This window comes from Saccopteryx leptura, chromosome 6 (genome assembly GCF_036850995.1).
Source record: "Saccopteryx leptura isolate mSacLep1 chromosome 6, mSacLep1_pri_phased_curated, whole genome shotgun sequence".
In the NCBI taxonomy this organism is placed as follows: domain Eukaryota; kingdom Metazoa; phylum Chordata; class Mammalia; order Chiroptera; family Emballonuridae; genus Saccopteryx; species Saccopteryx leptura.
Window position 1 is genome coordinate 63,943,078 of NC_089508.1, and position 26,291 is coordinate 63,969,368.

Genomic DNA, 26,291 nt, shown 5'->3' on the forward strand with positions numbered 1-26,291 from the left:
CCGGGCCACGGACCGGTATCAGTCCATGGGCCATTTGATACTGGGCCGCAGAGAAAGAGTAAATAACTTACATTATTTCCGTTTTATTTATATTTAAGTCTGAACGATGTTTTATTCTTTTAAAAAATGACCAGATTCCCTCTGTTACATCCGTCTAAGACTCACTCTTGACGCTTGTCTCGGTCACGTGATACATTTATCCGTCCCACCCTAAAGGCCGGTCTATGAAAATATTTTCTGACATTAAACTGGTCTGTGGCCCAAAAAAGGTTGGGGACCACTGCTTTATGTGATGATCCAAGTTCTAGTCTCGGGGTCAGCAGATTACAGCCTGTGGACCAAATTCAGCACACTACCAGCTTTTATATATAAAGTTTTATTGGAATTCAATTACACCCACTTGTTTACATGTTGCCCATGGTTGCTTTCCTAATACAATGGCAGAGTTGAGTAGTTGTGACAAAGAACATATGGCCGGCGATACCTACAGTATTATCTGGCTCTCCACAAATTAAGTTACTGAACCTTGCTCTAGCTCAAGTTGTGCTTACTATTGAATTTTAGACATGACTGGGCCTGCATTTTTAAACAGTGGGCTATACCTACCAACAATAGATTTACCTGTAGCTCTCTGTATGAGAGAGGGAGTAAAGATTTAGATTAACTTTGGAATTCATAACCAAGTCCCATAGATAAAGACAACAACAGCAAGGTGAAGGTATATGTATTTTGTTAGGAATTCTGTCACATGGGACATAAGGAGTCTAACACACAATGCTCATTGCTGTAGAGTCACGTAGAAAGCATTTAAAGACAGATTTCATACCTCATTCCCAGGGATGCTGATTCAGTAAATCTGGGGAGGAGCTTGGAAATCTAAAATTTTAGAATGCTCTCCTGGTAGTTCTGGTATGTAGCAAGTAAGTTGTCAGAATTTGGAAGTCAAATTGATCTAAAAATCCAGAGCCAAGAAAGATGGTCTTTTTATCCTTGATGAATCATTAAAAAGAGGCAAATTCATTTCTCTTGATTTACATATTATTTCTAGCATTAGGGAACTGCACTAAAGAACTCAAAATCTCTTAGCAATGATTCTCCTCAACCACTCTCCTTGCACTAAGGATAATATAATAAAAACTGTTTCCATATTGATTGATATTTTCAAAGTGCCTTCACATCTCTTAACAATCTTGTGAGATAAGAGTATAAGATCCAATTTGTTTGCTTGGGCTTTATCACACTTGGCAGAAACCCTGTCAGTCCAGTCTTTAACCAGGGCCACTTCCAGCTTGTTTATTCATGAATCCTTTTTCAGCAAAAAAAGTTTTTTGAACGCTTGTCAGTCATTGTTAGGTACCAGAGGACACAGTGGTGAACTGGATAAAATGCCAGCATAGAGCTTATATTTTAGTTGCGGGGAGCCTTCTCCTAGATGTGCCTCCTATACGAAAAATTTCCTTTCTCTATTCATTCCGCATCACTCTTTCTTATTGAGTCAAGTTGTTAAAACTTGAAGTTGGGGCATTCCACAAACAGGTGTCCAGACCACGAACCACGGAGTCGGGAATGTGGGTGTCCACATGCCCGCCGAGAACTCTCCAGCTCCCATTTACAAAGTTTTCTCGAATCGCACGTTTTTCTTTCAGAACCCTGGCCGCGAGGCCAAGATGCCTGCTGTGGCCTCCGACTAAGTTCGGAGATGCCATCGCCTCGCAGCACCGGGCGTCCGCGGCCAGGCGGCCGGCAGGGCATGCCGGCGCCGGGCTGGGCGGGACGGCCCCTCGGCGCGCGCTGCTCGCCCCGGCTCCGAGGGCCGCGGGCCCGCGAGCCCCAGCGCGGAGCGAGAGGCGCGCACGGGCCGTGGGGGCTGGGCCGAGGCGGAGCGCGAGGCGGCGGCGGGAGGCGCGGTGGGACCAGGCGGCGGCCCCCGCCCCCCGAAGTCCGTCCCCGCGCGGGGCTGGGGAGCTCAGGGCGGGGAAGCCGCGGGGCCGCGCCGCGTCCGTCGCCAGCCCCAGAGCGGGTTTTGCAGGCGGCTCCACGCTGGGGGCTTTTGTGTCTGCGACTCGGGAGCGGCGAGAGCGCAGACCTCCTCCTCAGAGGGCGCTGTGAGTGCGCGCCAGGGCCCGGCTGCCCGCCCTGCCGCCCCTGTCAGCGGCTCCCCGGGCGGCGGCTGCCGCGAAGGAGGAGGAGTGGGAGGAGACGGCGGCGCCCTCGCCGTCCGCACATGCCGGTCCCGGGCGGGGGGCCGCCCCGAGGCCGCGCTCCCCGCCGCCGCGGCTGAGCCCGGCCGGCCCCCTCACGCCGCCCGGCCGCCCCGAGGCCTCGTCCTTCTCCCAAACTTTACAAAGTCGGCCCGCGTCCCCGCCGCCCTCGGCCGCGCCTCGGCTCGGAGGCTCGCCTCGCAGCCGCAGCAGCCCCGCGAGGAGGAGGAGGAGCCGCCGCCGCCGCATCAAAGAGACCGAATTCCCGCGGCCTGGGGGGGGAGTCATGCTTTGCGGGCTGTAATGTCAGCGGAACAGGAGAAGGATCCCATTTCGGTGAAGAGAGTTCGAGGTAACCGAGACGGGCGCCGGATTGAGGGGGTCGGGGAAGCGCGGTGCGCGGGGGCCGCGTGCCCGGCCGCCGGGAGGCCACGGGGCTCTGTCCGGGCCTAACTCCGCGCAGCCCGCGTCCCGCCTGCGCCCCGGGGCCGAGGCTGCGGTCGGAGGCGCGCGGCCCCGGCGCCCGCTCGCCCCCAGCCACCCGCGCGGAGCCCTCGCCGCCCCGACTTTGTGCTAGGAGGCAGTGGAGCCGCACTCAGCATCCCTTCGTCCCCCCGCTCCTCTTCCACCTTATCTCATTCGCAAGACAGCACAATAGGTACCTCAAAGGGTGAGAGAGAAACACCCCCTGGCAGAGACCACGAACGATGCCCACCCCGCAAAAAAGTAAGTTGGACTGCACAAGAGTTGACGTTCTTGAAGAAGGTGCACCGGCCTTCGCGTCTCTTCCTGCCCCCTCCCTACCCTCCAAGAGACAACAAATACCAGCTTATTTTCCTTAGGCTTAAAAGGAAAACTATGTAAATTCAAAAGGCATTTATTTCCTCCTGGCTTATGGATAAGAATCGAATCACCCAAACCAGTTTTATACGTGATTGGTTTGCCTCTTCCTTGCACACGTTAGGCATTTTCCTGCCACCTTGCTATATCATAAGAAAAATCAAAGGGAATGGTGTACCAGACAAAAGATAATGCATGTAAGTTGACAGACCCCCAGTGCCCTTTGGAAATTTCAGGAATACCCACCAGCTCTTATTTCCAGCTCTTAATAGGGTTAAGAGTGAAAACCCCCCACATCGTTATAATACCATTTGTTCATTAAGCCAATATTTATTGAGCATCTACTGTGTGCTAGGCGCTGTTCTTGGCCCTGAGATATAACAGTGAACAAAGCAAAAAAGACAACCATCACCCAGCAGGAGTTCACACTCTTGTGGGGTAAACAACTGATAAATTAAAGGTGTACAATGTCAAGGGTAAGTGCTATGGAGAAAAACAAAGCAGGGAAAGTGGTTAGGAAGTATGTATTGGGGTGGGGAGGTGGCAATCACTTATACGTGTAAGGGAGCTCACCTGAAATTTGATATTTGAGCAGAGACCCAAACGGAAGCGATAGAGCAGAGCCATATGGATACATGTGGGAAGAGCGGTCTAGGCAAAAGGAACAGCAAGTGCAAAGGTCCTACCTAGGTCTGGAAAATGCCTAGTGCACTCAAACAACAGCAGAGAAGCTGTTTCAGGTGGCGAGGAGTGAGCAAATGGGGAGTAGTGTGAGTTGAGCTTAAGGATAAGATAATTGTGTATTGGGGGCCAGTGGGCCCATTAAAAGACTGGCTTTTACTTTGAGAGAGGAACTGGACGTTTTAAGCAGAAGAATGACTGATCTGACAGATATTAACAGGGTTTCTCTGGCTGCTGTGTGGAGAATAGATTGTAGAAAACGGGTAGAAACAGGGAGGCAATTGCAATAATCCTTTTATCCTAACAGGATGAAGTGCTTTGTAAATCAGTAAGTTGTAAGGCAAATTCCAATTGACTTAAGGGATGTAGAGATCAAGGACCACAGTCATTCATCTATGTTTTTGTTCCATGTGACTAGAGATTAAACATGGAATTGACTTTTGACACAGTGAAAAAGTGGTATGCAAAAAAACACCCACTCAGATACTTAGAGATTGATCTTCTTTGCCATTTAAGCAAACACATAATCTAGAGCAGAATATTGTTTTTAAAGGCTTGATAGCACAATCTTTCTTTCATTTGGTGGTGGTGTTACTATTTCAGCTTTTTTTGTGTGTTTTTGTGCCTTTAAGGAATAGACCTAAGATGCAATTTTTTTTTTGCCATATTATTTTGCCTATTATTATAATTATTTTGGGGTTGAAAGAAAAGGAAGAAAGCTATCAAGTTTATATCTTTGAACTCAGTTACCACTCGTAATCAAATGTTATTTTAAATAAAATGGATATATATTTTATTGTGGGTCAAGAGCACAGATCTATCTTCATTGTGTTTCAACTGCTGCTTTTAAGTGTGATGTATTAACTGTTGGGAGTTGGCTCAGGTGTCCGTTCAAGAATATGCTGAGAATTAAGTACCAGAATAAAAAAGGAAATACTTTTTTTTTGTCCCTGGCCCGTTGGCTCAGGGAATAGAGCGTCGTCCTGGTGTACCAACATCATGGGTACCGTACCGGTCTGGGCATAAGAGAGAAGCGACCATCTGCTTCTCTCCCCCTTCTGTCTTTCTTACTCTCTCATAGCCAGTGGTTTGGTTGGTCCTAGTGTCAGCCTCAGGCTGATGCTGATAGCTAGGTTGATTCAAGTATCAGCCTCAGATTGGGGTTGCCGGAGGATCCTGATCCCGGCACATGCGGGAGTATGTCTCATATCTCCCCTCCTCTCACTAAAAAAAGAAAAAGAAAGAAAAAGAAAAACAAGGAAAATCCTTTTTAAAATAAAAGTCAATATAAGGAGTAATTTTTATAATAAGTCATTTTGTAATACAGGGGGTCGGTCCTCAGGTTACGACACAGTTCCGTTCCTATGACAGTGTTGTAACTGAATTTTAGTGTTAAGTCAAAACACACCCTAGCCTAACACAAACAACACTTGTGCCTTTAACAGTCTAAAATGGGGGATGCCAGCCCCCTCACTCATATGCCAGATTACTGTGTATTCTTCCACCGCGCACAACCAAACTAATTCACCCACGTAGTCCATAAGTGTGATGTAAGCCAACACACTCACGTCTCAATTTCTTAAAATTTTTATGGGAATGAGCGCCATAAACTTGAAACATCATATGTCAAGACTGTCATAACCCAATGACCCTCTGTAATTAGAACATTAATTTTTAAAAATAATTTTGGATTAGTTTACAACCCATCAAATGTACCAGAGTATCTATCTACATGAACTTTTCAGAAGCACAATTCTGTTGAACTTCATTGCCCTGGAACTTTTTGTTATACTTTGTGTCATCGGACTGCAGGCAGGATGTGCTGTTTACAGAGCATAAACTCTTGAGCAGTGCCTCTCAAACTGTTTCCCATCCACTGATGTATACAGACAGACTTTTTATAGTTATGTACTTATTTCATTTATGTTATAAAAATGTAAGTCAACACACTTCTTCCTTAGGATAAGGCTAAGGTATTATAGGTGTAACTCAGATATAGCAAAATTATGACACAGATGACTAAGACTTTACATTATAGTAGTGTACTCTGCAGACCAAATGCATCATAATCCTGTGGGGTGCTTATTAAAAAGGTACATTCCCAGGCCCACAGAATCAGGATTCTTGGGAGATCTTTCTCCTTCTTGAACAAGATCCCCCAGGGTTCTTTATGCATATTACAGTTTAAGAACTGCTGCTAGTAGACCTAGGTGAGTGGACCAGAGGAAGCTGATTTGTGGTCCTCTAAACTTGTCCTGCTATTTTAATATTAGGTTCAGAATTGCTCTTTAATGGCAAAGTATCTTACACCTACTTTCTACCAGTTCTTACCTCCTCCAGACCGTAAACCCTTGATTGTAAGACCTGTCCATGAGAATACAATAGGTACAATATCTTGAGGGTATTTCTATTTCTGTCCTAATTGCCTTGTCCACACTTAATACCAAGTGAATGAGTGGGTGAATACATGAGGTAACTCATTCACGTCTTTAAGCTGCTTTCCAATTGCTCATTGCCCCTTCATACTACTTTTACTTGTGTTTTTCTCTTAGCATATTACCTGTCATACCTATTTTAACCAACACTCCCATTCTCCAATGTTCTTAGAACTCTTAGGTGTTGATCTGATGGCAATATTCATTTGATTACTTAACAAAAATTTATTGAGCACTCGGCCCTGGCCGGTTGGCTCAGCGGTAGAGCTTCGGCCTGGCGTGCGGGGGACCCGGGTTCGATTCCCGGCCAGGGCACATAGGAGAAGCGCCCATTTGCTTCTCCACCCCCCCCTCCTTCCTCTCTGTCTCTCTCTTCCCCTCCCGCAGCCGAGCCTCCATTGGAGCAAGGATGGCCCGGGCACTGGGGATGGCTCCTTGGCCTTTGCCCCAGGCGCTAGAGTGGCTCTGGTTGCGGAAGAGCGACGCCCCGGAGGGGCAGAGCATCGCCCCCTGGTGGGCAGAGCGTTGCCCCTGGTGGGCGTGCTGGGTGGATCCCGGTCGGGCGCATGCGGGAGTCTGTCTGACTGTCTCTCCCCGTTTCCAGCTTCAGAAAAAAAAAAAAAAAAAAAAAAAAAAAAAAAAGGCTAGAGAAAGAGAGAATAATTCCCCAATAAAGCATTCAATGTTTTTTTTTTTTTAATATCTACCGTGTGCTAGGTACTGACTGTTCTGGAAGCTGGGGATGAAACAGATAAGGCTCCTATTCTCATAAATTAGGTCTCTGTAGATGAGAGAAGGGGAATAGCATCAAGGATGCAAATGAGTTCGTTTTGGAGAAAAAATGATGGAAGAAAAAAATTTAAAGAGGAAGAAAGAAGCTGAGGCATTCATTTCAGATGAAATGCTTTTAATCGGAGTTAGAAATGACATTGGAAAGGTAAGGGTGTATAATAACAGAAATGTCATAAAAGTGCTGAAAGTAGACTTTACTAAGAAATGTAGAGTATCTTGATTGGATGGGTGTATGGAGGATTTGGATTAAGATTGGAGAGAAAGCATATTGATGTAGTCACAGAATCAAGAGAAGGAGAAAATAAGAGAAAGTCAAAAGGAAAGGTTTTTGGTGGTGTTTTTTTAAAAATTTCCCTTGATTTGTGAGAAAGAGAGAGAGAGGAAAAGAGAGAAAGAGAAAGGGGATGGGAGAGAGAGAAAGAAGCATCAACTTGCTGCTCTGCCCAGCTGTTCCATTTAGTTGTGCACTCATTGATTGCTTCACCTACATGCCTGACCAGGGATCAAACCCATGATCTTGGCATGCTGGGAGGATGCTTTAACACTGAGCGACCTGGCTAGGGCTGGTTGTTTTGTTTTTAATTGGTACATGTAAGGCGGAGGCAGATTATTAGGAAAGAAGGTTTGGTTTTTGACACACTGAAGGAACATCCCCCTGGGATGTTCCAGGGTACTCAACGGATATAATGGTTTGGAACTGAGGCAGGTAATCAGAGTCAGAAATAGAGACCTAGAAGTTATCAGTAAACAGGTGAATACTAATTAATGCCTTGGGAGTAGCTGAGCTCACTGAAGAGAGTGAAAAGTGAGAAGAGAAAAGCAGCTTTGGAAACAAATATTTAGGAGACGAAAGGGAAAAGAGGACTCTGAGGAGCAAAATATGAAGGAGTAGCCAGAGAGTTAGAGGAGAAAAACCATAAAATAATGGTCTCACAGATATTTAAAAGGAGGAGTGGATTTATGAGGGGGAGATTAGTGAGTTTTATTTTTAATGTGCTGAATGAAAGGTATCTGTCTGTCAGATGTCCACTATGCTCCTCCCATAATCCCTATCTTGGTGAACATAATTTATCTAGTGGCCCAAACCCATCCCCAGCTCCCATCCAGTAGTGTCCCAAAGTGCTAGAATATCCATCCCCTTAATATGTTTTGAACCCATCATCTCCTGGACCTTTCCATCACCACTTTAGTTCAGATTTTCTCTCTTTCATTATCATGATAACCTCCTTACTGGTTTCCTTGCCCCCTATTTTGTTCCTTTTAATCCATTTTCCACATTGCTACTGATGGTGATAAATGACTACTATCTACTGAGTACAAGGTCCTCTGGTTACAACACAGTTCTGTTCTTATGAGTGACGTAACCCAAATTTTGGTGTAAGTCAAAACACACCCTAGCCTAAGTCACTTACCTATACCCTAACACAGTTGTAAAATCATAATCTAGAACATAAAAATACAACTAAGCCACAGAAAAAGGAAAATACCGTAAATATACTATACTGTACACTGTACTGTAGTAACAGGAAAAAAAATGAATGTAAAAAAAAATTCCTTGGCCTGACCAAGGAATAGAGTGGATAGAGTTTCAGACTGGGATGCAGAAGACCCAGGTTTGAAACCCTGAAGTCACCAGCTTGAGCGCGGGCTCAAGCTTGAGCCCAAGGTTTCTGGCTTGAGCAAGGGGTCACTTGGTCTGCAGTAGCCCCCCACCTGCCTGTCAAGGCACATATGAGAAAGCAATCAATGAGCAACTAAGGTACCACAACGAAGAACTGATGCTTCTCAACTCTCTCCCTTCCTGTCTGTCCCTCTTTCTATCTTTCTCTGCAAAAAAAAAATTCCTTGCCTTTATTCCTATGGTTGGCTTGCACACTGGGAGGGGCATTGCAAGGTGGGAGAGAGTGACCTATTGGGAGGAGGAAGCTGGAGAGGCAGGAGAACCTGCAGAAGGTGCTGGAGATACTGGGTCAGGTGAATCAGGATTGCCTAAGGAACATGCAGGAGACGCTGGAGATGATTCTGCCTGTACAACAGGTGTTTCATCTTAAGAAGATTTGTTGCAGGCCTCTCTACCTTCTTAAAGAATTGTTCCAGGCTAGTCAGGAAGATTTATGACTTCTTCTCTTCCAAAATCTGCCTATAGCATTGCAAGGCATCCATAACAGCTCTGTAGACCTTACTGAATCTCTCATCACTGGGGTCCTCAGCTTGAAATTATGCGAACCCATCCTCTACCATAGAAGACCTTCTGCCAAATACTTGGTAGTAAATCTCTTAGGTTCTGGGATTTCTATCACTTCCTCATTAATGAGCTGCTTCTCCAGCTGAATGAGGTCCTCAGCAGACAGCTCCTCTCCATGTGATACCAGTAGCTCTGTGACACCCATCATGATGGCTTTCCTCTTCTACGAAGCACTACCATCTGAAGACTCTGACTTTCATTTAGGAGCCATGCATGATAAGGGCCCAAAAGTCGCCAAACAAAGCAACACAAACAGAACACTTGTGCTTTTCACAGTCCAACATGGTGTAGGTAAGTGTACTGGGGGACGCCAACTTCCTCACTCATATGCCGCCTTACTGTGTGCGCACAACCAAACTAGTTCGCCCACGTAGTCCTTAAGTATGACCTTAACAGCGTAAGCTGAAACACTCATGTTTCAGTTTTTTAAAGTTTTTATGGGAGTGAGCTTCATAAACTTGAAATGTCATATGTCAAGACTGTCATGAACCCAAGGACCCATTGTATTGATACTTACCAAACAGTTTGCTAAGTGGTTTAAATAGATCATCTGTTTTATCCTCTCAATAACTCTAGGAGTTAGACATTATTATCATTCTAGTTTTAGCATTGAGGCATTGATGCTCAGAGAGGTTAACTAATATGTGGTTAAGTAACATATTCAAGCTCACCCAGCTAGAACTTAAATTCCAGGGCCCAAAGCCTTAGTTACAATGTTCATTGCCATAGTCTTCCCCAAACACAATTCAGTCATGCTGATCTTTTACACAGAATTCTTCAGTGGTTTCCCATTGCCTTATTATAAAACTTCAGCCTTCTTATATAGGCCCTTTTTTATTTGGCAAGGCCTACTGCTTAGTCCTCCATCCTTCATATTCCATGAAATGTTCTCCCTTGACTCATGTGCTTCAGTTCTGAAATAATCATATTTCCTCCCTAGACATTGTCATAGTCTCTCTTGTCTGTAAACTTTTGCATATTCTATTACTTCTGCTAAGCATGCCCCTTTTCCCCCACCTTTGGTAAGATACTCATCTTCAAAGCATCAGCTCAGTTGAAACCTCGCAGGATGTCTTCCCTGACACTGCTCTCAGTCCAGATTCAATGGGAGTTCCTTATGTTTTGTCAACATCTTATGCTCATCTTTATCATAGTATTTATCACATTAAATTTAAGAGTTTCAATAAAAAAAATGTTATAGGATGCTTACAGGGAGAAATTATTACTTTTATTTCTATATTTACAGAAGCTCAAGGCCCTGACCTGTTTTCTCAGTGGATAGAGTGTGGGCCTGGGGTATAGATGTCCCAGGTTCGATTCCCAGTCAGGGAACACAAGAGAAGCGACCATCTACTACTCTACCCTTTCTTCTCCCCCTCCCTTCTCCCCTCCTTCTTCCCCCCTTCTCCCCCTTTTTCTCCCCCTCCTCTTCCTCTTTTCTCCCTCGTCTCGTCCTGCAGCTAGTGACTTGATTTGTTCTAATATCAGCCCCAGGCACTGAGGATAGCTTGGTTGGTCCAAGCATTGGCCTCAGGCACTGAGGATAGCTGGGTTGTTTCAAGCATCAGCCCCAGATGGGGGTTGCTGGGTGGATCTTGGTTAGGGTGCATGCAGGAGGAGTCTGTCTCACTATCTCCCCTCTTCTCGCTTAAAAAAAAAGAAAAAAAGCTCAGCAAATGTTTTTGAAGTCTAATTTGATAAATATTAACAGAGATTTCAGTGACTTTAGGTCATGTAATCTTTCTAGTTTGCTTTCACCAGAGGTGTGGAAAAGTTACCTCTTGGGAAGATTATACAGTTTTCTCTTCTCACACTCTTATTCCAAGCAACTCAAGATGTCTAAGTCATTTTTATTATCAAGGTGAGCTGTAAGGTAAGGTGAAGAATGATTTCAGGTCTCCTTTCCTGTTCCCAGTTTCTATAGACGTGCTAATAGCAATACTGAGAAACAGTACACATTTTGACTCTGGAGCTTGACTGCCAGTGTTCTTATCCCAGCCCTGCTATTTACCAGTTTTGTGGTCCTCAACAAGTTACTTAATCTCTGTGCATCTGTTTTCCTCAGTTGCAAAATGAGAATAATACTTATCTCATGGAGTTGTTTAAAGGATTAAACAGGTTTATAAATATAAAGCACTGACAATAGTGTCTGGTACATTATAAGTTATCTGTAACTCTTAAAATTTAGAAATAGAAAATCTAATATACATTTCAAAATATAGTGAGTAATGTGATCAATACTCACTTTTAGGTGTATTGAATCAATAAGTAAGTGACCTACAGCATATTTCTCATTTTGATTAGGGGTGTGTATGGAGTGAAAAGCAATGAAGGTTCTCTTCCTCTAGGGAGAAAACAGTGAGCAAAAAATATTATAAAAGTAAAAACTTCTCAGATCTCACAGTTTTGCTGAGAAAGACAAATACAATCTGTTTATCACATGATGTTTGTGAATGCAGCTTGTTCTCTATGATTTCTGAAGATTTTTAAAAAAAATTTGGCTGAAGATGTTAATAAAATAAGTTTATTATTAAAGGTATTATTGTATAGAGTCAGCTTCACATATAGATACCATCCACTCACCCTCCTGTGCTTTGCCTTAGTAAGCTTAAGCTTAAACCTTAAACCTCATGCACATCAGTAAAATAAAGATACTTGTTTGGGGAGACAACTGGCACAGGAATCATGCATATTTGAATCCTTAAATACCTGATGTTGAATGCTCTCTGAATTTAATATTTATTACATGCTCGATTGATCTAGGTGTTGAGCATCACATAGTGGCCACTTTCTTCCTTGCATTCTAAGAAGAAATAATGACACTTTCATTTCAGTCATTATTCAGGCAATGCTTGATAGAATTCATATAATGCTAGATCACATATTAACTTATAATTATCTTCATTTCATGGTAGAGACCAGCATTACAGAAGTATGTGTTTCAGTTGAAGACAAGGCTGTTAGTTAAGATTTTCACATCCATAGTAAATGATGGAATAACCTGACTTTATATCCCAAACTTTGGTGCTATTATGAAAAATTGATATTTGAGTGTCCAATTGAGTGTGTTGGCACTGTTGTATATTAGATATTTTAATAGGATGTTAAAGACTATATAAACTGGAGTGAAGTGAGCTTATGGTATAGTTTTGTCTAAAGGAAAGCAAACTGAGAACTAGCATTCAAGTGCCCACTGTATGCCAGGCAGCGTGTTAGGCACTTAGTTCATTCAGGCTGTTATGAAAGAATACCATAGACTGGGTGGCTCGTAAACAATAGGAATTGTATTTATCGCAATTCTGGGGGCTAGGAAGTCCAAGATCAGGGTGCCAGCAGATTTGGTGTCTGGTGAGGACCCACTTCCTGGTTCATAGATAACACTTTCTTTCTGTGTCCTAACATGGGCAAGGGGTGAAGGACCTCTCCCAGGGTTGTTTTATAAGGGCACTAATCTTATTCATGAGGGCTCTACCATCATGACCTAATCACCTCCCAAAGGCCCCACATCTTATTACCATCACCTTAAGGGTTAAGATTTCAACATATGGGCCCTGGCCAGGTGGCTCAAGCGGTAGAGCGTTGGCCTGGCGTGCGGGGGTACCCGGAGAGTCCATAAATTAAATATTTTTATAAATATAAAATTATTTTTATTTGTATTTTTAATTTTTGTAAAGTGTCGGTTATCTACTTTAGGCATTTTATTATTTTCTTAGGTCTAATTATAACCTCTTTATTCCTCCTTTTAAAGACCCAATCCATTTTGGCCCCCAAGTTCTTCAAAGGGAGTGAGGGCATTATTCTGTACACTAGATAGCAGTATGCCTTTTATATATTTTAAACTTTTATATTTTAACCTTACAATAATGGTTTGGTTTGTGATACCTATTTCTCATAACTACTGTGGCTGTATTATTTTAAACTATTTTATAATTAATATTTTCCTTTAAACAAACTTACCTCATCATTTTTCCAAATAAGTACATATTCTAATACATGTATGAATTGCTTTAAGTATGTATCCTACTCTGACTAAATGATACAAACCAGGTTTGTGTACTCCTCCACAAAATTCATATGTTGAATTTTTTTTTTTTTTTCCCTGAAGCTGGAAACGGGGAGAGACAGTCAGACAGACTCCCGCATGCGTCCAACCGGGATCCACCTGGCACGCCCACCGGGGGCGATGCTCTGCCCCTCCGGGGCGTCGCTCTGTTGTGACCAGAGCCACTCTAGCGCCTGGGGAAGAGGCCACAGAGCCAGCGCCTGGGCCATCCTTGCTCCAATAGAGCCTTGGCTGAGGGAGGGGAAGAGAGAGACAGAGAGGAAGGAGGGGGGGAGGTGGAGAAGCAAATGGGCGCTTCTCCTATGTGCCCTGGCAGGAAATCGAACCCGGGACTCCTGCACGTGAGGCCGACGCTCTACCGCTGAACCAACCGGCCAGGGCCTCACTTCATTCTTAAAGAGTAAAAATCAGAGAAATTTTGGGTAGCTTATAATCTAATTACCCTGATGAACATGAATCTGATCTAACATTACGGCTTACATCATGGAGAGGAACAACCAGTATTAGCGATAGCAGCAGCAAGGGCGTGGGTCAGGCTAAGAGAGCCACTGGAAGGATTAGACAGCTGGTTCCTAACTTACCAGTGCTTTGACTTTCAATTTTACAATGGTATGAAAGTGAGACACAGTCAATCGAGACCATACTTTGAATTTTGAATGTTTCCTGGGTTATCGAAATGCAGTAAGATACTGTTTTCATGATGCTGGCCAGTGGCAGTGAGCCACAGCTCCCAGTCAGCCCCTTTTCAAACTAACTGCTCAGTGAGCCAAAGCAGTCCAGTGTGGCTCATTTCTTTCCTGTAACTTTTCTAGAGAGCCAAAGAGCCCTCCTAGGCTCTTTGCTGTTGCTTCTTCTATCCTAAGCCCCTCCTTGGTTCACTGTCCCCAGCTTTAATAAGTACTCTCAAAAACAAACAAACAAACAAAAAAAAAAACAGCCCTGGCTGGGCAGCTCAGTTGAATGGAGCATTGTTCCAATATATCAGGGTTGAGGATTTGATCCCTGGTCAGGGCATATACAAGAATCAACCAATGAGTGCATGAATGAGTGGAACAATGAATTGATATTTCTCCTTTTCTTCTTTCTTCTCTCTCTAAAATCAATAAATTTTAAAAAAAGAATTTTTAAAAAACCCTGTGTCAGAGTTTTGCCTTAGAGTAAATAAAAGCAATTATTATTAAATTTTTGGAAAGTAAACTGAGGCGGTAGGTACTAACCAATAAGAGTAGGTTTGTTCATCTTAAATTACATTGTTATTTTAATTGTAAAAGTACAATTATTCAGTAGTCTTAATAATCCTGTAAGTCAGTGGTTCTCAAACTTTTTGAAGTCCTACATTTAAAATCATACAAATAATTATAGGTGCATTATATATAAATTTCTGAGAAATATGTTATAATAATTAAGTCAAATATTAAAGAAAAAATATATAAAGTCCAAGCGTGTTTTTATGGTAATTAAACAAAATAAATATGACAAAATTAAATTTATTCTGACATTAAAAAACATTTTTTTGTTACCTTTTTGAGTTATGCTTTTTAGAACTCATAAAAAAGGGGTTAAAAATTAAAAAACAACAAAAAAGTTATCTTTTTATATATAGAGATACATTCTTAGTAAGATTTAGTAAATTCGGCAGGTCCCGGCACGAATGTGTTTTTTCATTCTTGTGTTTATGAGAAACGTGAGCCTGATGTGATCTAGCGATTTCTTCAGTGTTTGGGCATATATTTGAAAGGCAAACTCTCATTTCCTCATCAATACATTGAAGAATTCCTCTCTTTTTACTCTTAATTGTGTTGAGGGTAGAAAATCCTATTCATATAAATAGGATGTTGAAAATTGTAGTAAAATGTTCAAAGCTTTTTTAGATATTGCCACGTATTCTTTTGTAGAAATCCAAAAGGCTTCAAGAGACAATTCCTTATGTTTAATCATCAATCCAAAACATCCACCATACATATCATCTTAACTTTACACCAAAGGATAGAAGAAACTTGCCTCCAGTCCTTCCAGGGAACATGGGGGGGGTAGTGTAAACAATCCAGCACCGCACAGCTTAACAGCTTTTTGCAACCTAATCAGGCAAGTGAGGTGGGGGGTTGGGCAGACTGTCAGCTTACAGACAATTCCCCATACCTCTGTCCCCAAAATATCTAAACTCCAAAAACTATGTTGGGTTTTCTTTGGTCCCCAACAGGCACATATTTCTCTGGAATACCATAGGGCACACCTGAAAATCTTCTAGGGCACACTAGTGTGCCCTGGCGCACACTTTGAGAACCACTGCTGTAATGGTGCTTTATATATTCTACATTAGAGATTAATTTATTAATAATTGTTTTTATTTTAAGAATTACCTTTTTCTGGCCCTGGCTGGTTAGGTCAGTTGGTTAGAGCATCATCCTCATCTGCTAAGGTTGTGGGTTTAATTCCAGGTGAGGGCACATACAAGAAGCACCAGTGAATGCAAAACTCAGAGGAACAACAAATGAATGTCTCTGTCTCTCTCTCCCTCTCACTCCCCCTCTCCCTTTCTCTACCTCTCAAATCAATTCATAAATAATAAAAAGAAGAATTACTTTTTTCTACTTATACTTTTGTTAGAACGAAATAGCCATGACAGATGTTAGGAAAGCCAGGACTTTGATATTTGACACTTTTATTTATATGACCACTTTATTATTTGACCTCTAAGACCATTACTAATTCTTTTTCCATACCAAACTCATCAGCATTTCTAGGTATTCAAATTCAAGAGCACAACATTTCTCTACTGGCAATCCCTGTCTAGGGCCTATGCTTGACCAACTGAGCTATCCTCAGAGCTCAGAGCGGCACTCAAACCAATCAAGCCACTGGCTGCAGGAGAGGAGAGGAAAAGGGAGAGAAAGGGAGGAGGGTGAGGAAGAGGGGCAGTAGTCACTTCTCTTGTGTGCCCTAACAGGGAATTGAACCTGGGATGTCCGTATACCATGCCAATGCTCTATCCATGAACCAACCAGCCATGGCCTCTAAACCATTTTTAATAAATGATTTTGAGGGGCAGACTGGATTTCACTATTAGTTGTTTATTTACCATCTACTTAAATGGGATAACTACATTAAATTAGAATTAATAGATATGAGTTTCTTTAGTTTGAACCAGAAGTTTCCATTTTTGCCTTTTGTAGGCCACTAAGGAAGATAGAGAGTATGTGCCTAAGATTTTAGGGAGGCAGACTAATCTTAGAAGTAGATAAATCTAGTTTTACTTAAGCAACCAAAGGGAAAATAGATAAATTGGATTTCATCAAAATTTAAAACTTATGTGTATCAAAGGATACTATCAAAGTGAAAAGACAACCCATAGGATGGAAGAAAATATTTGCAAATCATATCTAATAAAAGTCTACTATCCAGAAAATGCATAAAGAATTCTTACAACTTAACAACAAAAAGAAGACCTAAAAAAAAAGACAAACAACCTAACTAAAAAATAGGCAAAGAACTTGAGTAGACATTTCTTCTTCTTTTTTTCTTCCAAATTTAGAAGAGGGGAGATAGAGAGACTCCCATATGTGCACTGACCAGGATTCACCCAGCAACCCCCATCTGGGCCAATGCTCTGCCCATCTGGGACCATGCTCACAACTGAGCTATTTTTGGTGCCTAAGACAGAAGGTCCATAGAGCAATCCTCAGCACCCAGGGTCAATACACTCAAACCAATCTAGCCGCGGCTGTGGAAGGGGGAGAGAGAGAGAGAAGGGGAGAAGAAGGAATGGAGAAGCAGATGGTTGCTTCTCCTGTGTGCCCTGACCAGGAATCAAATGTAGGACATTCACACACCAGGCAAATGCTCTATTATTGAGCCAACTGGCCAGGGCCATACATTTTTTCAATGAAGATATATATGGTCAATAAGTATATGAAAAGATGGTTAACATCAGTATTTATGGAAATACAAATTAAAACCACAATGAGATACCACTTCAAATAAACAGAAACTAAGTGTTGGAGAGGATGTGACAAAATTGGAAACCTCTTCAGGCAGGAACATAAAATGGTGCAGACACTATGGAAAACAGTTGCAAAAAGTTAAACATTGCCTGACCAGGCGGTGGCGCAGTGGATAGAGCATCAGACTGGGAGGGAGAGGATCCAGGTTCAAAATCCCAAGGTCGCTGGCTTGAGCGTAGGCTCAACCGGCTTGAGAAAGGGGTCACTGGCTTGAGCGTGGGACCATAGACATGACCCCATGGTCACTGGCTTGAGCCCAAAGGTTGCTGGCTTGAAGCCCAAGGTCACTGGCCTGAGAGGGATCACTGGCTTGAGTGTGGGATCATAGACATGACCCCATGGTCGCTGGCTTGAGCCCAAGGTCGCTGGCTTGAGCATAGGGTCACTTGCTCTGCTGTGGCCCCCCAGTCAAGGCACATATGAGAAAGCAATCACTGAACAACTAGGGAGCTACTATGAAGAATTGATGCTTCTCATCTCCCTTCCTGTCTGTCTGTACCTCTCTCTGTCTCTCTTGATAAAATAAAATAAAAATAGCCTATTTTTGTAAAGACACTGCTTTCTCTCTATGCAAAAGGAAAAGCTGGTGTCTGGAATGGAATGATGTTAACTTAGTAGTAATGATAGTGTTTGGCTGGTGGGAGACATGTAAGCAGAGTTTAGTCAGGAGACAGAAACCAGTTGTTTTTAACAGAAAATACTTAATATAAAGTATTGTTAAGAGAGATTAGCCTGACTAGGCGGTGGCGCGGTGGATAGAGCGTTGAACTGGGATGTAGAGGACCGGGTTCGAGACCCCGAGGTCGCCAACTTGAGCACGGGCTCATCGGATTTGAGCAGGGCTCACCAGCTTGAGCCCAAGGTTGCTGGCTCACTCAGTCTGCTGTAGCCCCTCCCCCCCCACCCCCCCACCCCCCGGTCAAGGCACATATGAGAAATAAATCAATTGACAACTAAGGAACCGCAACGAAGAATTGATGCTTCTCATCTCTCTCCCTTCCTGTCTGTCCCTATCTGTTCCTCTCTCTGACTCTCTCTGTCACACACACAAAAAAAATATATTAAACTAAAGTTGTAAAATGGGATATGAAAGTTCTCTCAGAGGTATCAACCATGAGAAGCAACCAACATTCCTTAAAGCTGTGGGACAAAGGAAGGAAGTTGGAATTACTAAAATATAAATATGTAAACTCACAAGAGGGGCGCTATGGAGCTTAAACTCAGATCTCTGAGAAGGGGTTGCTGCTTAGCCTGGTATTAATGTCTCTGGGCGTGGAGAATGGCTCCTTTGGGCCTGGGACTCTGACTGCTGGTGCTGGTGTCTGTGAGGAGGGCACAACAATGCTATTTGAGATAATAAAGGAGGTAGAAAACAATATTATTTTGTTCTAGATGGCTAGCCAGAACAAGCAACACCTTTCCACTTATTAGAATTCTTCCTTTGTGTCTCTCAAGAGGGCTTTTTTTTTTTTTTTTTGTATTTTTTCCAAAGCTGGAAACGGGGAGGCAGTCAGACAGACTCCCGCATGTGCCCGACCGAGATCCACCCGGCATGCCCACCAGGGGACTATGCTCTGCCCATCTGGGGCGTTGCTCTGTTGTGACCAGAGCCATTCTAGCGCCTGAGTCAGAGGCCGTGGAGCCATCCTCAGTGCCCGGGCAAACTTTGCTCCAGTGGAGCCTTGACTGCGGGAGGGGAAGAGAGAGACAGAGAGGAAGGAGAGGGGGAGGGGTGGAGAAGCAGATGGGCGCTTCTCCTGTGTGCCCTGGCCAGGAATCAAACCCGGGACTCCTGCATGCCAGTCCAACGCTCTACCACTAAGCCAACCGGCGAGGGCCTCAAGAGGACTTTTAAAAAGTTTTTATTCATAATGATTTTTGCATTTCTTAAATTTATTGCTAGTTAGTTTAGTTTTATTCTTATATAAAAAAACTTTTCCTCTATTTTATCTTTTAACGGGTTGTAGTTTGTATATAAGAAAACTCTCGATGTTTAATTATTAATTTAACATCCAGAAACCTTTCTAAATTCTCTATTGTCTGTGATAGGTTTTCACCAGTGTTATTTAAACTTCTCTAATGACTCTTATAGAAATCTGCTTTGCATTTGTTATGTGGAAGATTCTCTTCAACACAATTATTTCTCTTTATTGACAAGTACCATTTCTTTTCCAGAACTGCTATTACAAAGATACTATTACTGATCTTCCTGCTTCTACCCCTATCTCATCATCAATTTATTTTCAACATAACTGCTAATATAATCTTTTTTTTTTTTTTTGGATTTTTCTGAGGTTGGAAACGGGGAGGCAGTCAGACAGACTCCCGTATGCACCCGACCGGGATCCACTCAGCATGCCCACCAGGGGGCGATGCTCTGCCCATCTGGGGCATCGCTCTGCCGCAATCAGAGCCATTCTAGGGCCTGAGGCAGAGGCCACAGAGCCATCCTCAGCGCCCGGGCCAACTTTGCTCCAATGGAGCCTTGGCTGCAGGAGGAGAAGAGAGAGACAGAGAGGAAGGAGAGGGGAAGGGGTGGAGAAGCAAATAGGCGCTTCTCCTGTGTGCCCTGGCCGGGAATTGAACCCGGGACTCCTGCACGCCAGGCCGACACTCTACCACTGAGCCAACCGGCCAGGGCCTGCTAATATAATCTTTTAAAAAACAAATCATGTCACTTTCCTGTTCAAAATTCTTAAAAGACCATCCATTGTTCTTTTAAATCAGAATTCTTTTTTTTTTTTTTTTTACAGAGACAGAGAGAGAGATAGACAGGAACAGAGAGAGATGAGAAGCAACAATCATCAGTTTTTTTTTGTGACACCTTAGTTGTTCATTGATTGCTTTCTCATATGTGCCTTGACCGCGGGACTTCAGCAGACCGAGTAACCCCTTGCTCGATCCAGCGACCTTGGGGTCTTGAACCTGGGTCCTTCCTCATCCCAGTCTGACGCTTTATCCACTGCACCACCGCCTAGTCAGGCCCATTGATCTTTTAATACAATCCAAATTTCTTTCTATAATACAAGGTTCTAGGTCTTAGTCTGCTTGGGCTGCCATAACAAAATAATCATAGACTGGTGGCTAAACAACAGAAATTTATTTTTTTACAGTCTGGAAGTCCAAGATTAAGGTGCCAGCCAGTTCATTTCCTGGTGAGAGCTCTCTTGGCTCGCAGGTGCCCACCTTCTTGCTGTGTCCTCACATGGCCTTTCTGTGGTGTGTGCACCTGAAGAGAGAGATTGCTCTCTCTCCCTTTTCTTAGAAGGCTGCCAGTCCCATCATAAGAACCTCACACTCATGGCCTAATGAAACCCTGAGTACCTCCCAAACTCCCCAACTGTAAAAACTACTGCATTAGGTTAGGGCTTCAACATAAGAATGGAGGGGAGAGGGAGACAGACATTCAGTCCGTAACAATCTAAAATGATCTGGTCCCTGCCTGTGTCTTCAAACTCTTCTAGAGGCACTCTCCATAATTCCTTAAAACACTGACCTCTTTTAAGTTTCTCAAACGCATCTGAGTAGGTCTTCGCTATTCTCTGTCAGCTATTGGGTTTATATATTAATCTATTACAAATGTGTATTTGTTACTACAAATGTTATCTGTATGTATGTGTACATGATTTTATTCTTCTATCTACTTCTGTATATGTTCAGAATTTTCCATAATGAGTTTTATAATGGGAAAAATTCCACTGATACTTTTTTTAATCTCTTAGATTCAGTCAAGATTTTGACTTTGCTTAAACATACACAGCTGAGAAAATAATACTCTTTAAGAATTAAAAGGCACATACCTTATGCCATAATTACAGTTCTAGAAATGGCTTGTATATAAAAACATTTCTACATGGATTCCAGAGCTGCAAAGGTTTGGAAACAACCTAGATATCAGTAGGGGAGGGACCAGTTTAATCAATAATGGTATAATCATACTATGAAATATGTATTACTCAGTTATTAGAGAATGGAGCAGTTTTATATGTAATAACATAGGATGCTTTCTAAGTAATGAAGCAAGGTACTGACCATTGTATATAGTATGCATACCATCATTTGTGGCCAGGTGTAACCAAAAACATACAGGTGTGCGCAAAAGTAGGTTTACAGTTCTTATGGAAAAAGACATAAAGGTTATAGTTATTACCAAGTATCTTTATTAACTCAAAAGAATGTCACAGTGGCACAGTAACCCTACTTTTGCCCACCCCTGGATTATACTGGAATTTATCTGGATTATTTTTGGAAAGATAGACTAGCTAACAGTGGTTGCCTCAAGGACAGGGAACCACAGGACTGAAGGTTTAAAGGCAGGATGAGACTGTCTTTTCCACTAAAAGAATAACAGAGAAGTACTATGGAAGAAGAGATGAATGACTGTTTCAGGCTGGAATTATGGGTAAGACTTTTTGAAGAAAAAAAGATATAAAAATTTAGTATTGCTTTTAAAGAACAAAAATAGAAAATATATTCATAATTATAAAACATATTGCTGTGAGATATATAAAATGACTTCACTTACAAGTGGAAATATTATCTGGATTTTATTTTTAGGTGGTGATAGTGGACTGGATGGGTTAGGAGGACCAGGTGTGCAACTAGGAAGCCCAGATAAGAAAAAGAGGAAGACAAATGCACAGGTAAATTGACAAATTCTTATAGTAGCAGTTTTTATTCATTAATATGATTAAGCTGATGAGGTAAATTTAAATTTAGTCATGGGTTTTATTTTCTATCTTCATTCAGAACCTAGTAGTAAATTCTGCAGTAACTGTATTTTTTTTACTCTGCAACTAGTGGCTACTGCTGAACTGTAATCCTAGAATGGATATTGCAAGAGGGAATTGTAGGGAGAGAATTTAAAATGCTATTCTTAAATCTATTTAAAAGACATAGATGCCTGTAGTTCTATTAAAAGACTTAAAATATATATGGATGCAAGTTTAACCTGAAGTGATAATGCTCAACTATATAATAATTCAGTAACATGTATATCACAAAGCATTCATGGGGAGGTATCTTTTGTCTATATCCTATGGTTGTACTAAGCAGTTATAAATATAGGCTTTCATGGTTTTATTCTGTATAAATTTGAAGTACTCTTTTTATGATAAAGGCCTGACCAGTGGTGGTGCAATAGATAGTGTCGACCTGGGATGCTGAAGTCGGTTGCCAGCTTGAGTGTGGGCTCATCCGGCTTGTGTGTTCAGTCTCTGGCTTGAGTGTGGGATCATCGACATGATTACATGGTTGCTGGCTTGAGCCCAAAAGTTGCTGGCTTGAAGTCTAAGGTTGATGGTTTGAGCCCAATGGCGCTGGCTTGAGCATGGGATCACTGGTTCGGCTGGAGCCCTCCAGTCAAGGCATGTATGAGAAAGCAACCAATGAACAACTAAAGTGATGCAACTACAAATTGATGCTTCTCATCTCTCTCCTTCCTGTCTGCCTCTGTCTTTCTCTCTCTCTTACACACACACACACACACACACACACACACACACACACGACTGCAAATAAATACGACATGTATAAAGATGACTTTTCTCCATTTTGACCACCATCTGGTAAGCTTGCAGTATGATGAAAAGTGGCAGTTTATTTTCCTATTCTGAGGACCTAGAGCTTAGAGCTTTGGGAATAAGTAAATAGCTATTCTCTGACATTAAACTAGAAAAAAAATTAGATCCTGTTTATTATTTATGATTATTTAGGGGTGTAAAAGGTATATTAGAATTTTAAGTGAAAGATTCTGGAGTTATAGGCAAGAATATTAAATGAAAATTATGGTAATGAATCTTCTTTTGAAGGTTAAATATGTATACTTTTAGAGTTTGAAGTAACAAAAGATTTGCTCTTAGAAAAGCATCTTATTTCCTTTTCTAAATGAAAGATAGCTACACATTTTTATCATTAGATATAATTATATATAAATATTATTTGGAATTGAAAGGTTAAGTGAAGAATTAAATTTTCATAATACTGCAAGAGAAATGTGACTAAAACTAGGTTTATAAGTGTTAAGATTTTGTAACAGGACAATTTTAATGACTTTGATTAAAAACATGTATTTTACTTTATATTCTCATTTCAGGGGCCTTCTTTTCCTCCATTGTCTGAGTATGCTCCACCACAGAATCCAAATTCTGACCATCTAGTGGCTGCTAATCCATTTGATGACAACTATAACACTATTTCCTATAAACCACTACCTTCATCAAATCCATATCTTGGCCCTGGATATCCTAGTTTTGGAGGCTATGGCACATTCAGAATGCCACCTCATGTTCCTCCCAGAATGTCTTCCCCATACTGTGGTCCTTACTCACTCAGGAATCAACCACACCCATTTCCTCAGAATCCTCTGGGCATGGGTTTTAATCGACCTCATGCTTTTAACTTTGGGCCACATGATAATTCAAGTTTTGGAAACCCATCTTATAATAATGCACTAAGTCAGAATGTTAATATGCCTAATCAACATTTTAGACAAAATACTGCTGAAAACTTCAATCAGATTCCTCCACAGAATCCTGGCCAGGTATCTAATCCTGACTTGGCATCTAACTTTGTCCCAGGAAATAATTCAAATTTTACTTCTCCATTAGAATCTAATCATTCTTTTATTCCTCCCCCGAACACTTTTGGTCAAACAAAAGCACCCCCCCCAAAACAAGACTTTATTCAAGGAGCAACCAAAAACACTAATCAAAATTCCTCTGCTCATCCACCTCACTTAAATATGGATGACACAGTGAATCAGAGTAATATTGAATTAAAAAATAATCGAAACAATGCAGTAAATCAAGAGAATAGCCGTTCGAGTAGTGCCGAAGCTACAAATAACAGCCATGCAAATGGGACACAGAATAAGCCACGACAACCTAGAGGTGCAGCAGAGACATGCACCACCGAAAAAAGCAATAAATCCTCCCTCCACCCAAGCCGTCATGGCCATTCTTCTTCGGACCCAGTGTATCCTTGTGGAATTTGTACAAATGAAGTGAACGATGATCAGGATGCCATCTTATGTGAAGCCTCTTGTCAGAAATGGTTTCATCGGATCTGCACTGGAATGACTGAAACAGCATATGGCCTGCTAACTGCGGAAGCATCAGCAGTATGGGGCTGTGATACCTGTATGGCTGACAAAGATGTCCAGTTAATGCGCAGTAGAGAAACTTTTGGTCCACCTGCAGTGGGCAGTGATGCTTAATCACAGGCGTTAACTAAAATAGGGTGGTTTTTTTTCTATGTATTACAGAGGTTCAGTGACACAGGATTTTGCTGTTTTACATTAAATGCACATGCAAAAACTTATTTACCTTTTAGTTTTCATTAATATTCTACTTCATCACTAGTGCAGATTTCGTACTGTTGTAGTTTGCTGTCTTAAATGAGAATAGTGTATATGGGGTTGCTTTAGAAAGTGCTATACAAATAAGTGTTAGTTGTTGTCAATCATAAACATAAAAGCCTCTTGAAGCTTCAAAATAATATTTAACAAATATAGGCCGGTTTTGACTTTTAAAAGTTAGAACCATTAAAATGCATATTTTAGTGCTGAACTTTGGTGATATCACATTAAACATTTAGTGCAAAAATTTTTTCAAGGATCTACTTACCATGTTTTCAGAAAAAAACACATGGAAGAAAGTGCACATTTTAATGGATATTTTTAAAAATAATAGCACATGAAACCTGATTCCTCTCTAGTAAGGGTCCTTGAAATTAGTGACATTCATATTTCAAGTCAGTCTCTTCAGGATATCTGTCTTAACAGATATGAAACAGATTTTAGCATATAGCAGATGCTCAGTAAGTATTTGCTGATTAACTTATGAATTGTGCCACATGCAAATGCTAATATTAGATCAGTTGAATATTTAGTTTCTAGAGTTGATAAAAGTATGTTTCTAGTTGTTCTATTTAGAATTGTAACCATATTATGGTTTTTTTTATATTAAGGATTTTGTTACTATTTTCCAGAGAATAAATAATATAGTATATTCAGAAGAATTGTGAATACTTTTTAAAATGTGATTTCAAACCAGGGCATATTGCAAATGAGATAGGTAGAAACATAAATTTGGCTTTAGCGTGCTTTGCCAGAGAAAGAACTACTTATTGGTAGTTTGAAAATTCTTGTTCTGGGGATCTGAATTCAAAAATGAGCCTCAAGAGAGATCAAAATCCATTTTAAGCAAATATCAATTAAGAACCAAGGTGAAAACTAACTTACAACAATTCAAGGCTTTTCAGCGGACAGTTTTTGCTGAGACTGGGGAAAGGGTAAAAATGGCCCTGAGAGTAGTATCCTCTTGAGAGATGATAAAGAATGGAGACATTGGAGATGTATTCATTAAGATTCAAAACAGCGGAAACCCAGTTTTGGAATGGATCATAACCTGCAACAAAAAAAGAAAAAGGATACTGTAGACAACTGATAACAATATATACTATGGTTCGATGTTGGTGAACCAAACTTGCGCCATTATCATTGTGACCAAAAAAAGTTCTGAAGACCACATGGTGATCTGTGAAAGGGATAATTAATTACTACTATTTAAACCCTGGTAAAACAACAGCAGCAGCACATTGTCAACAAATTAACATTAGGCCTGAAAAACCTGATTTTAAAAACATCCTTTGGTTAATAAACACGAAGCCGCACTTTTACATGACAGCACTTGACCTCAACGTGTCACAAGCAACAAAAGCAAACTTAATTGAATTGGCCTATTTTATCATGTGCATCTTAGTTACCAGGCCTTTACCCAGTGAACTGCCATCTTTTTCATCATTTGGAGCTTTTTCTAAGAAATAACATTTTCCAATTGAGAAGAAATAATTGGAGGATTTGAACAATTTAAACAGACTAACAAATGATGAATTTTAAGTTAATACCTTAAAAGAAAATGAATGCTCACGGTACATATTTTGATTGAATAAAACATTTTTTAATTGCAGTATTTTAATTTTGACCTATAAAACAGCAATTTCATATTGTACAAGGTACTACAAATTTTTCTC

General features: G+C 41.5%; 1 protein-coding gene across 2 annotated transcripts; it reads left to right on the plus strand.

Annotated features, from left to right (window-relative positions):
• The first annotated feature begins 1,879 nt into the window (after positions 1–1,879).
• Positions 1,880–25,502, plus strand: PYGO1 (pygopus family PHD finger 1). Of its 2 annotated transcripts, none has more exons than XM_066341885.1 (3): positions 1,880–2,553; positions 21,816–21,901; positions 23,353–25,502. In XM_066341885.1, exons 1-3 carry the CDS (start codon positions 2,505–2,507, stop codon positions 24,472–24,474), a joined length of 1,257 nt encoding a protein of 418 aa, XP_066197982.1. In that variant the 5' UTR covers positions 1,880–2,504; the 3' UTR covers positions 24,475–25,502. The 2 variants fall into 2 exon arrangements, with proteins under 2 accessions (XP_066197982.1, XP_066197983.1); XM_066341886.1 differs by lacking the exon at positions 1,880–2,553 and adding an exon at positions 2,656–2,927.
• The last annotated feature ends 789 nt before the right edge of the window (positions 25,503–26,291 follow it).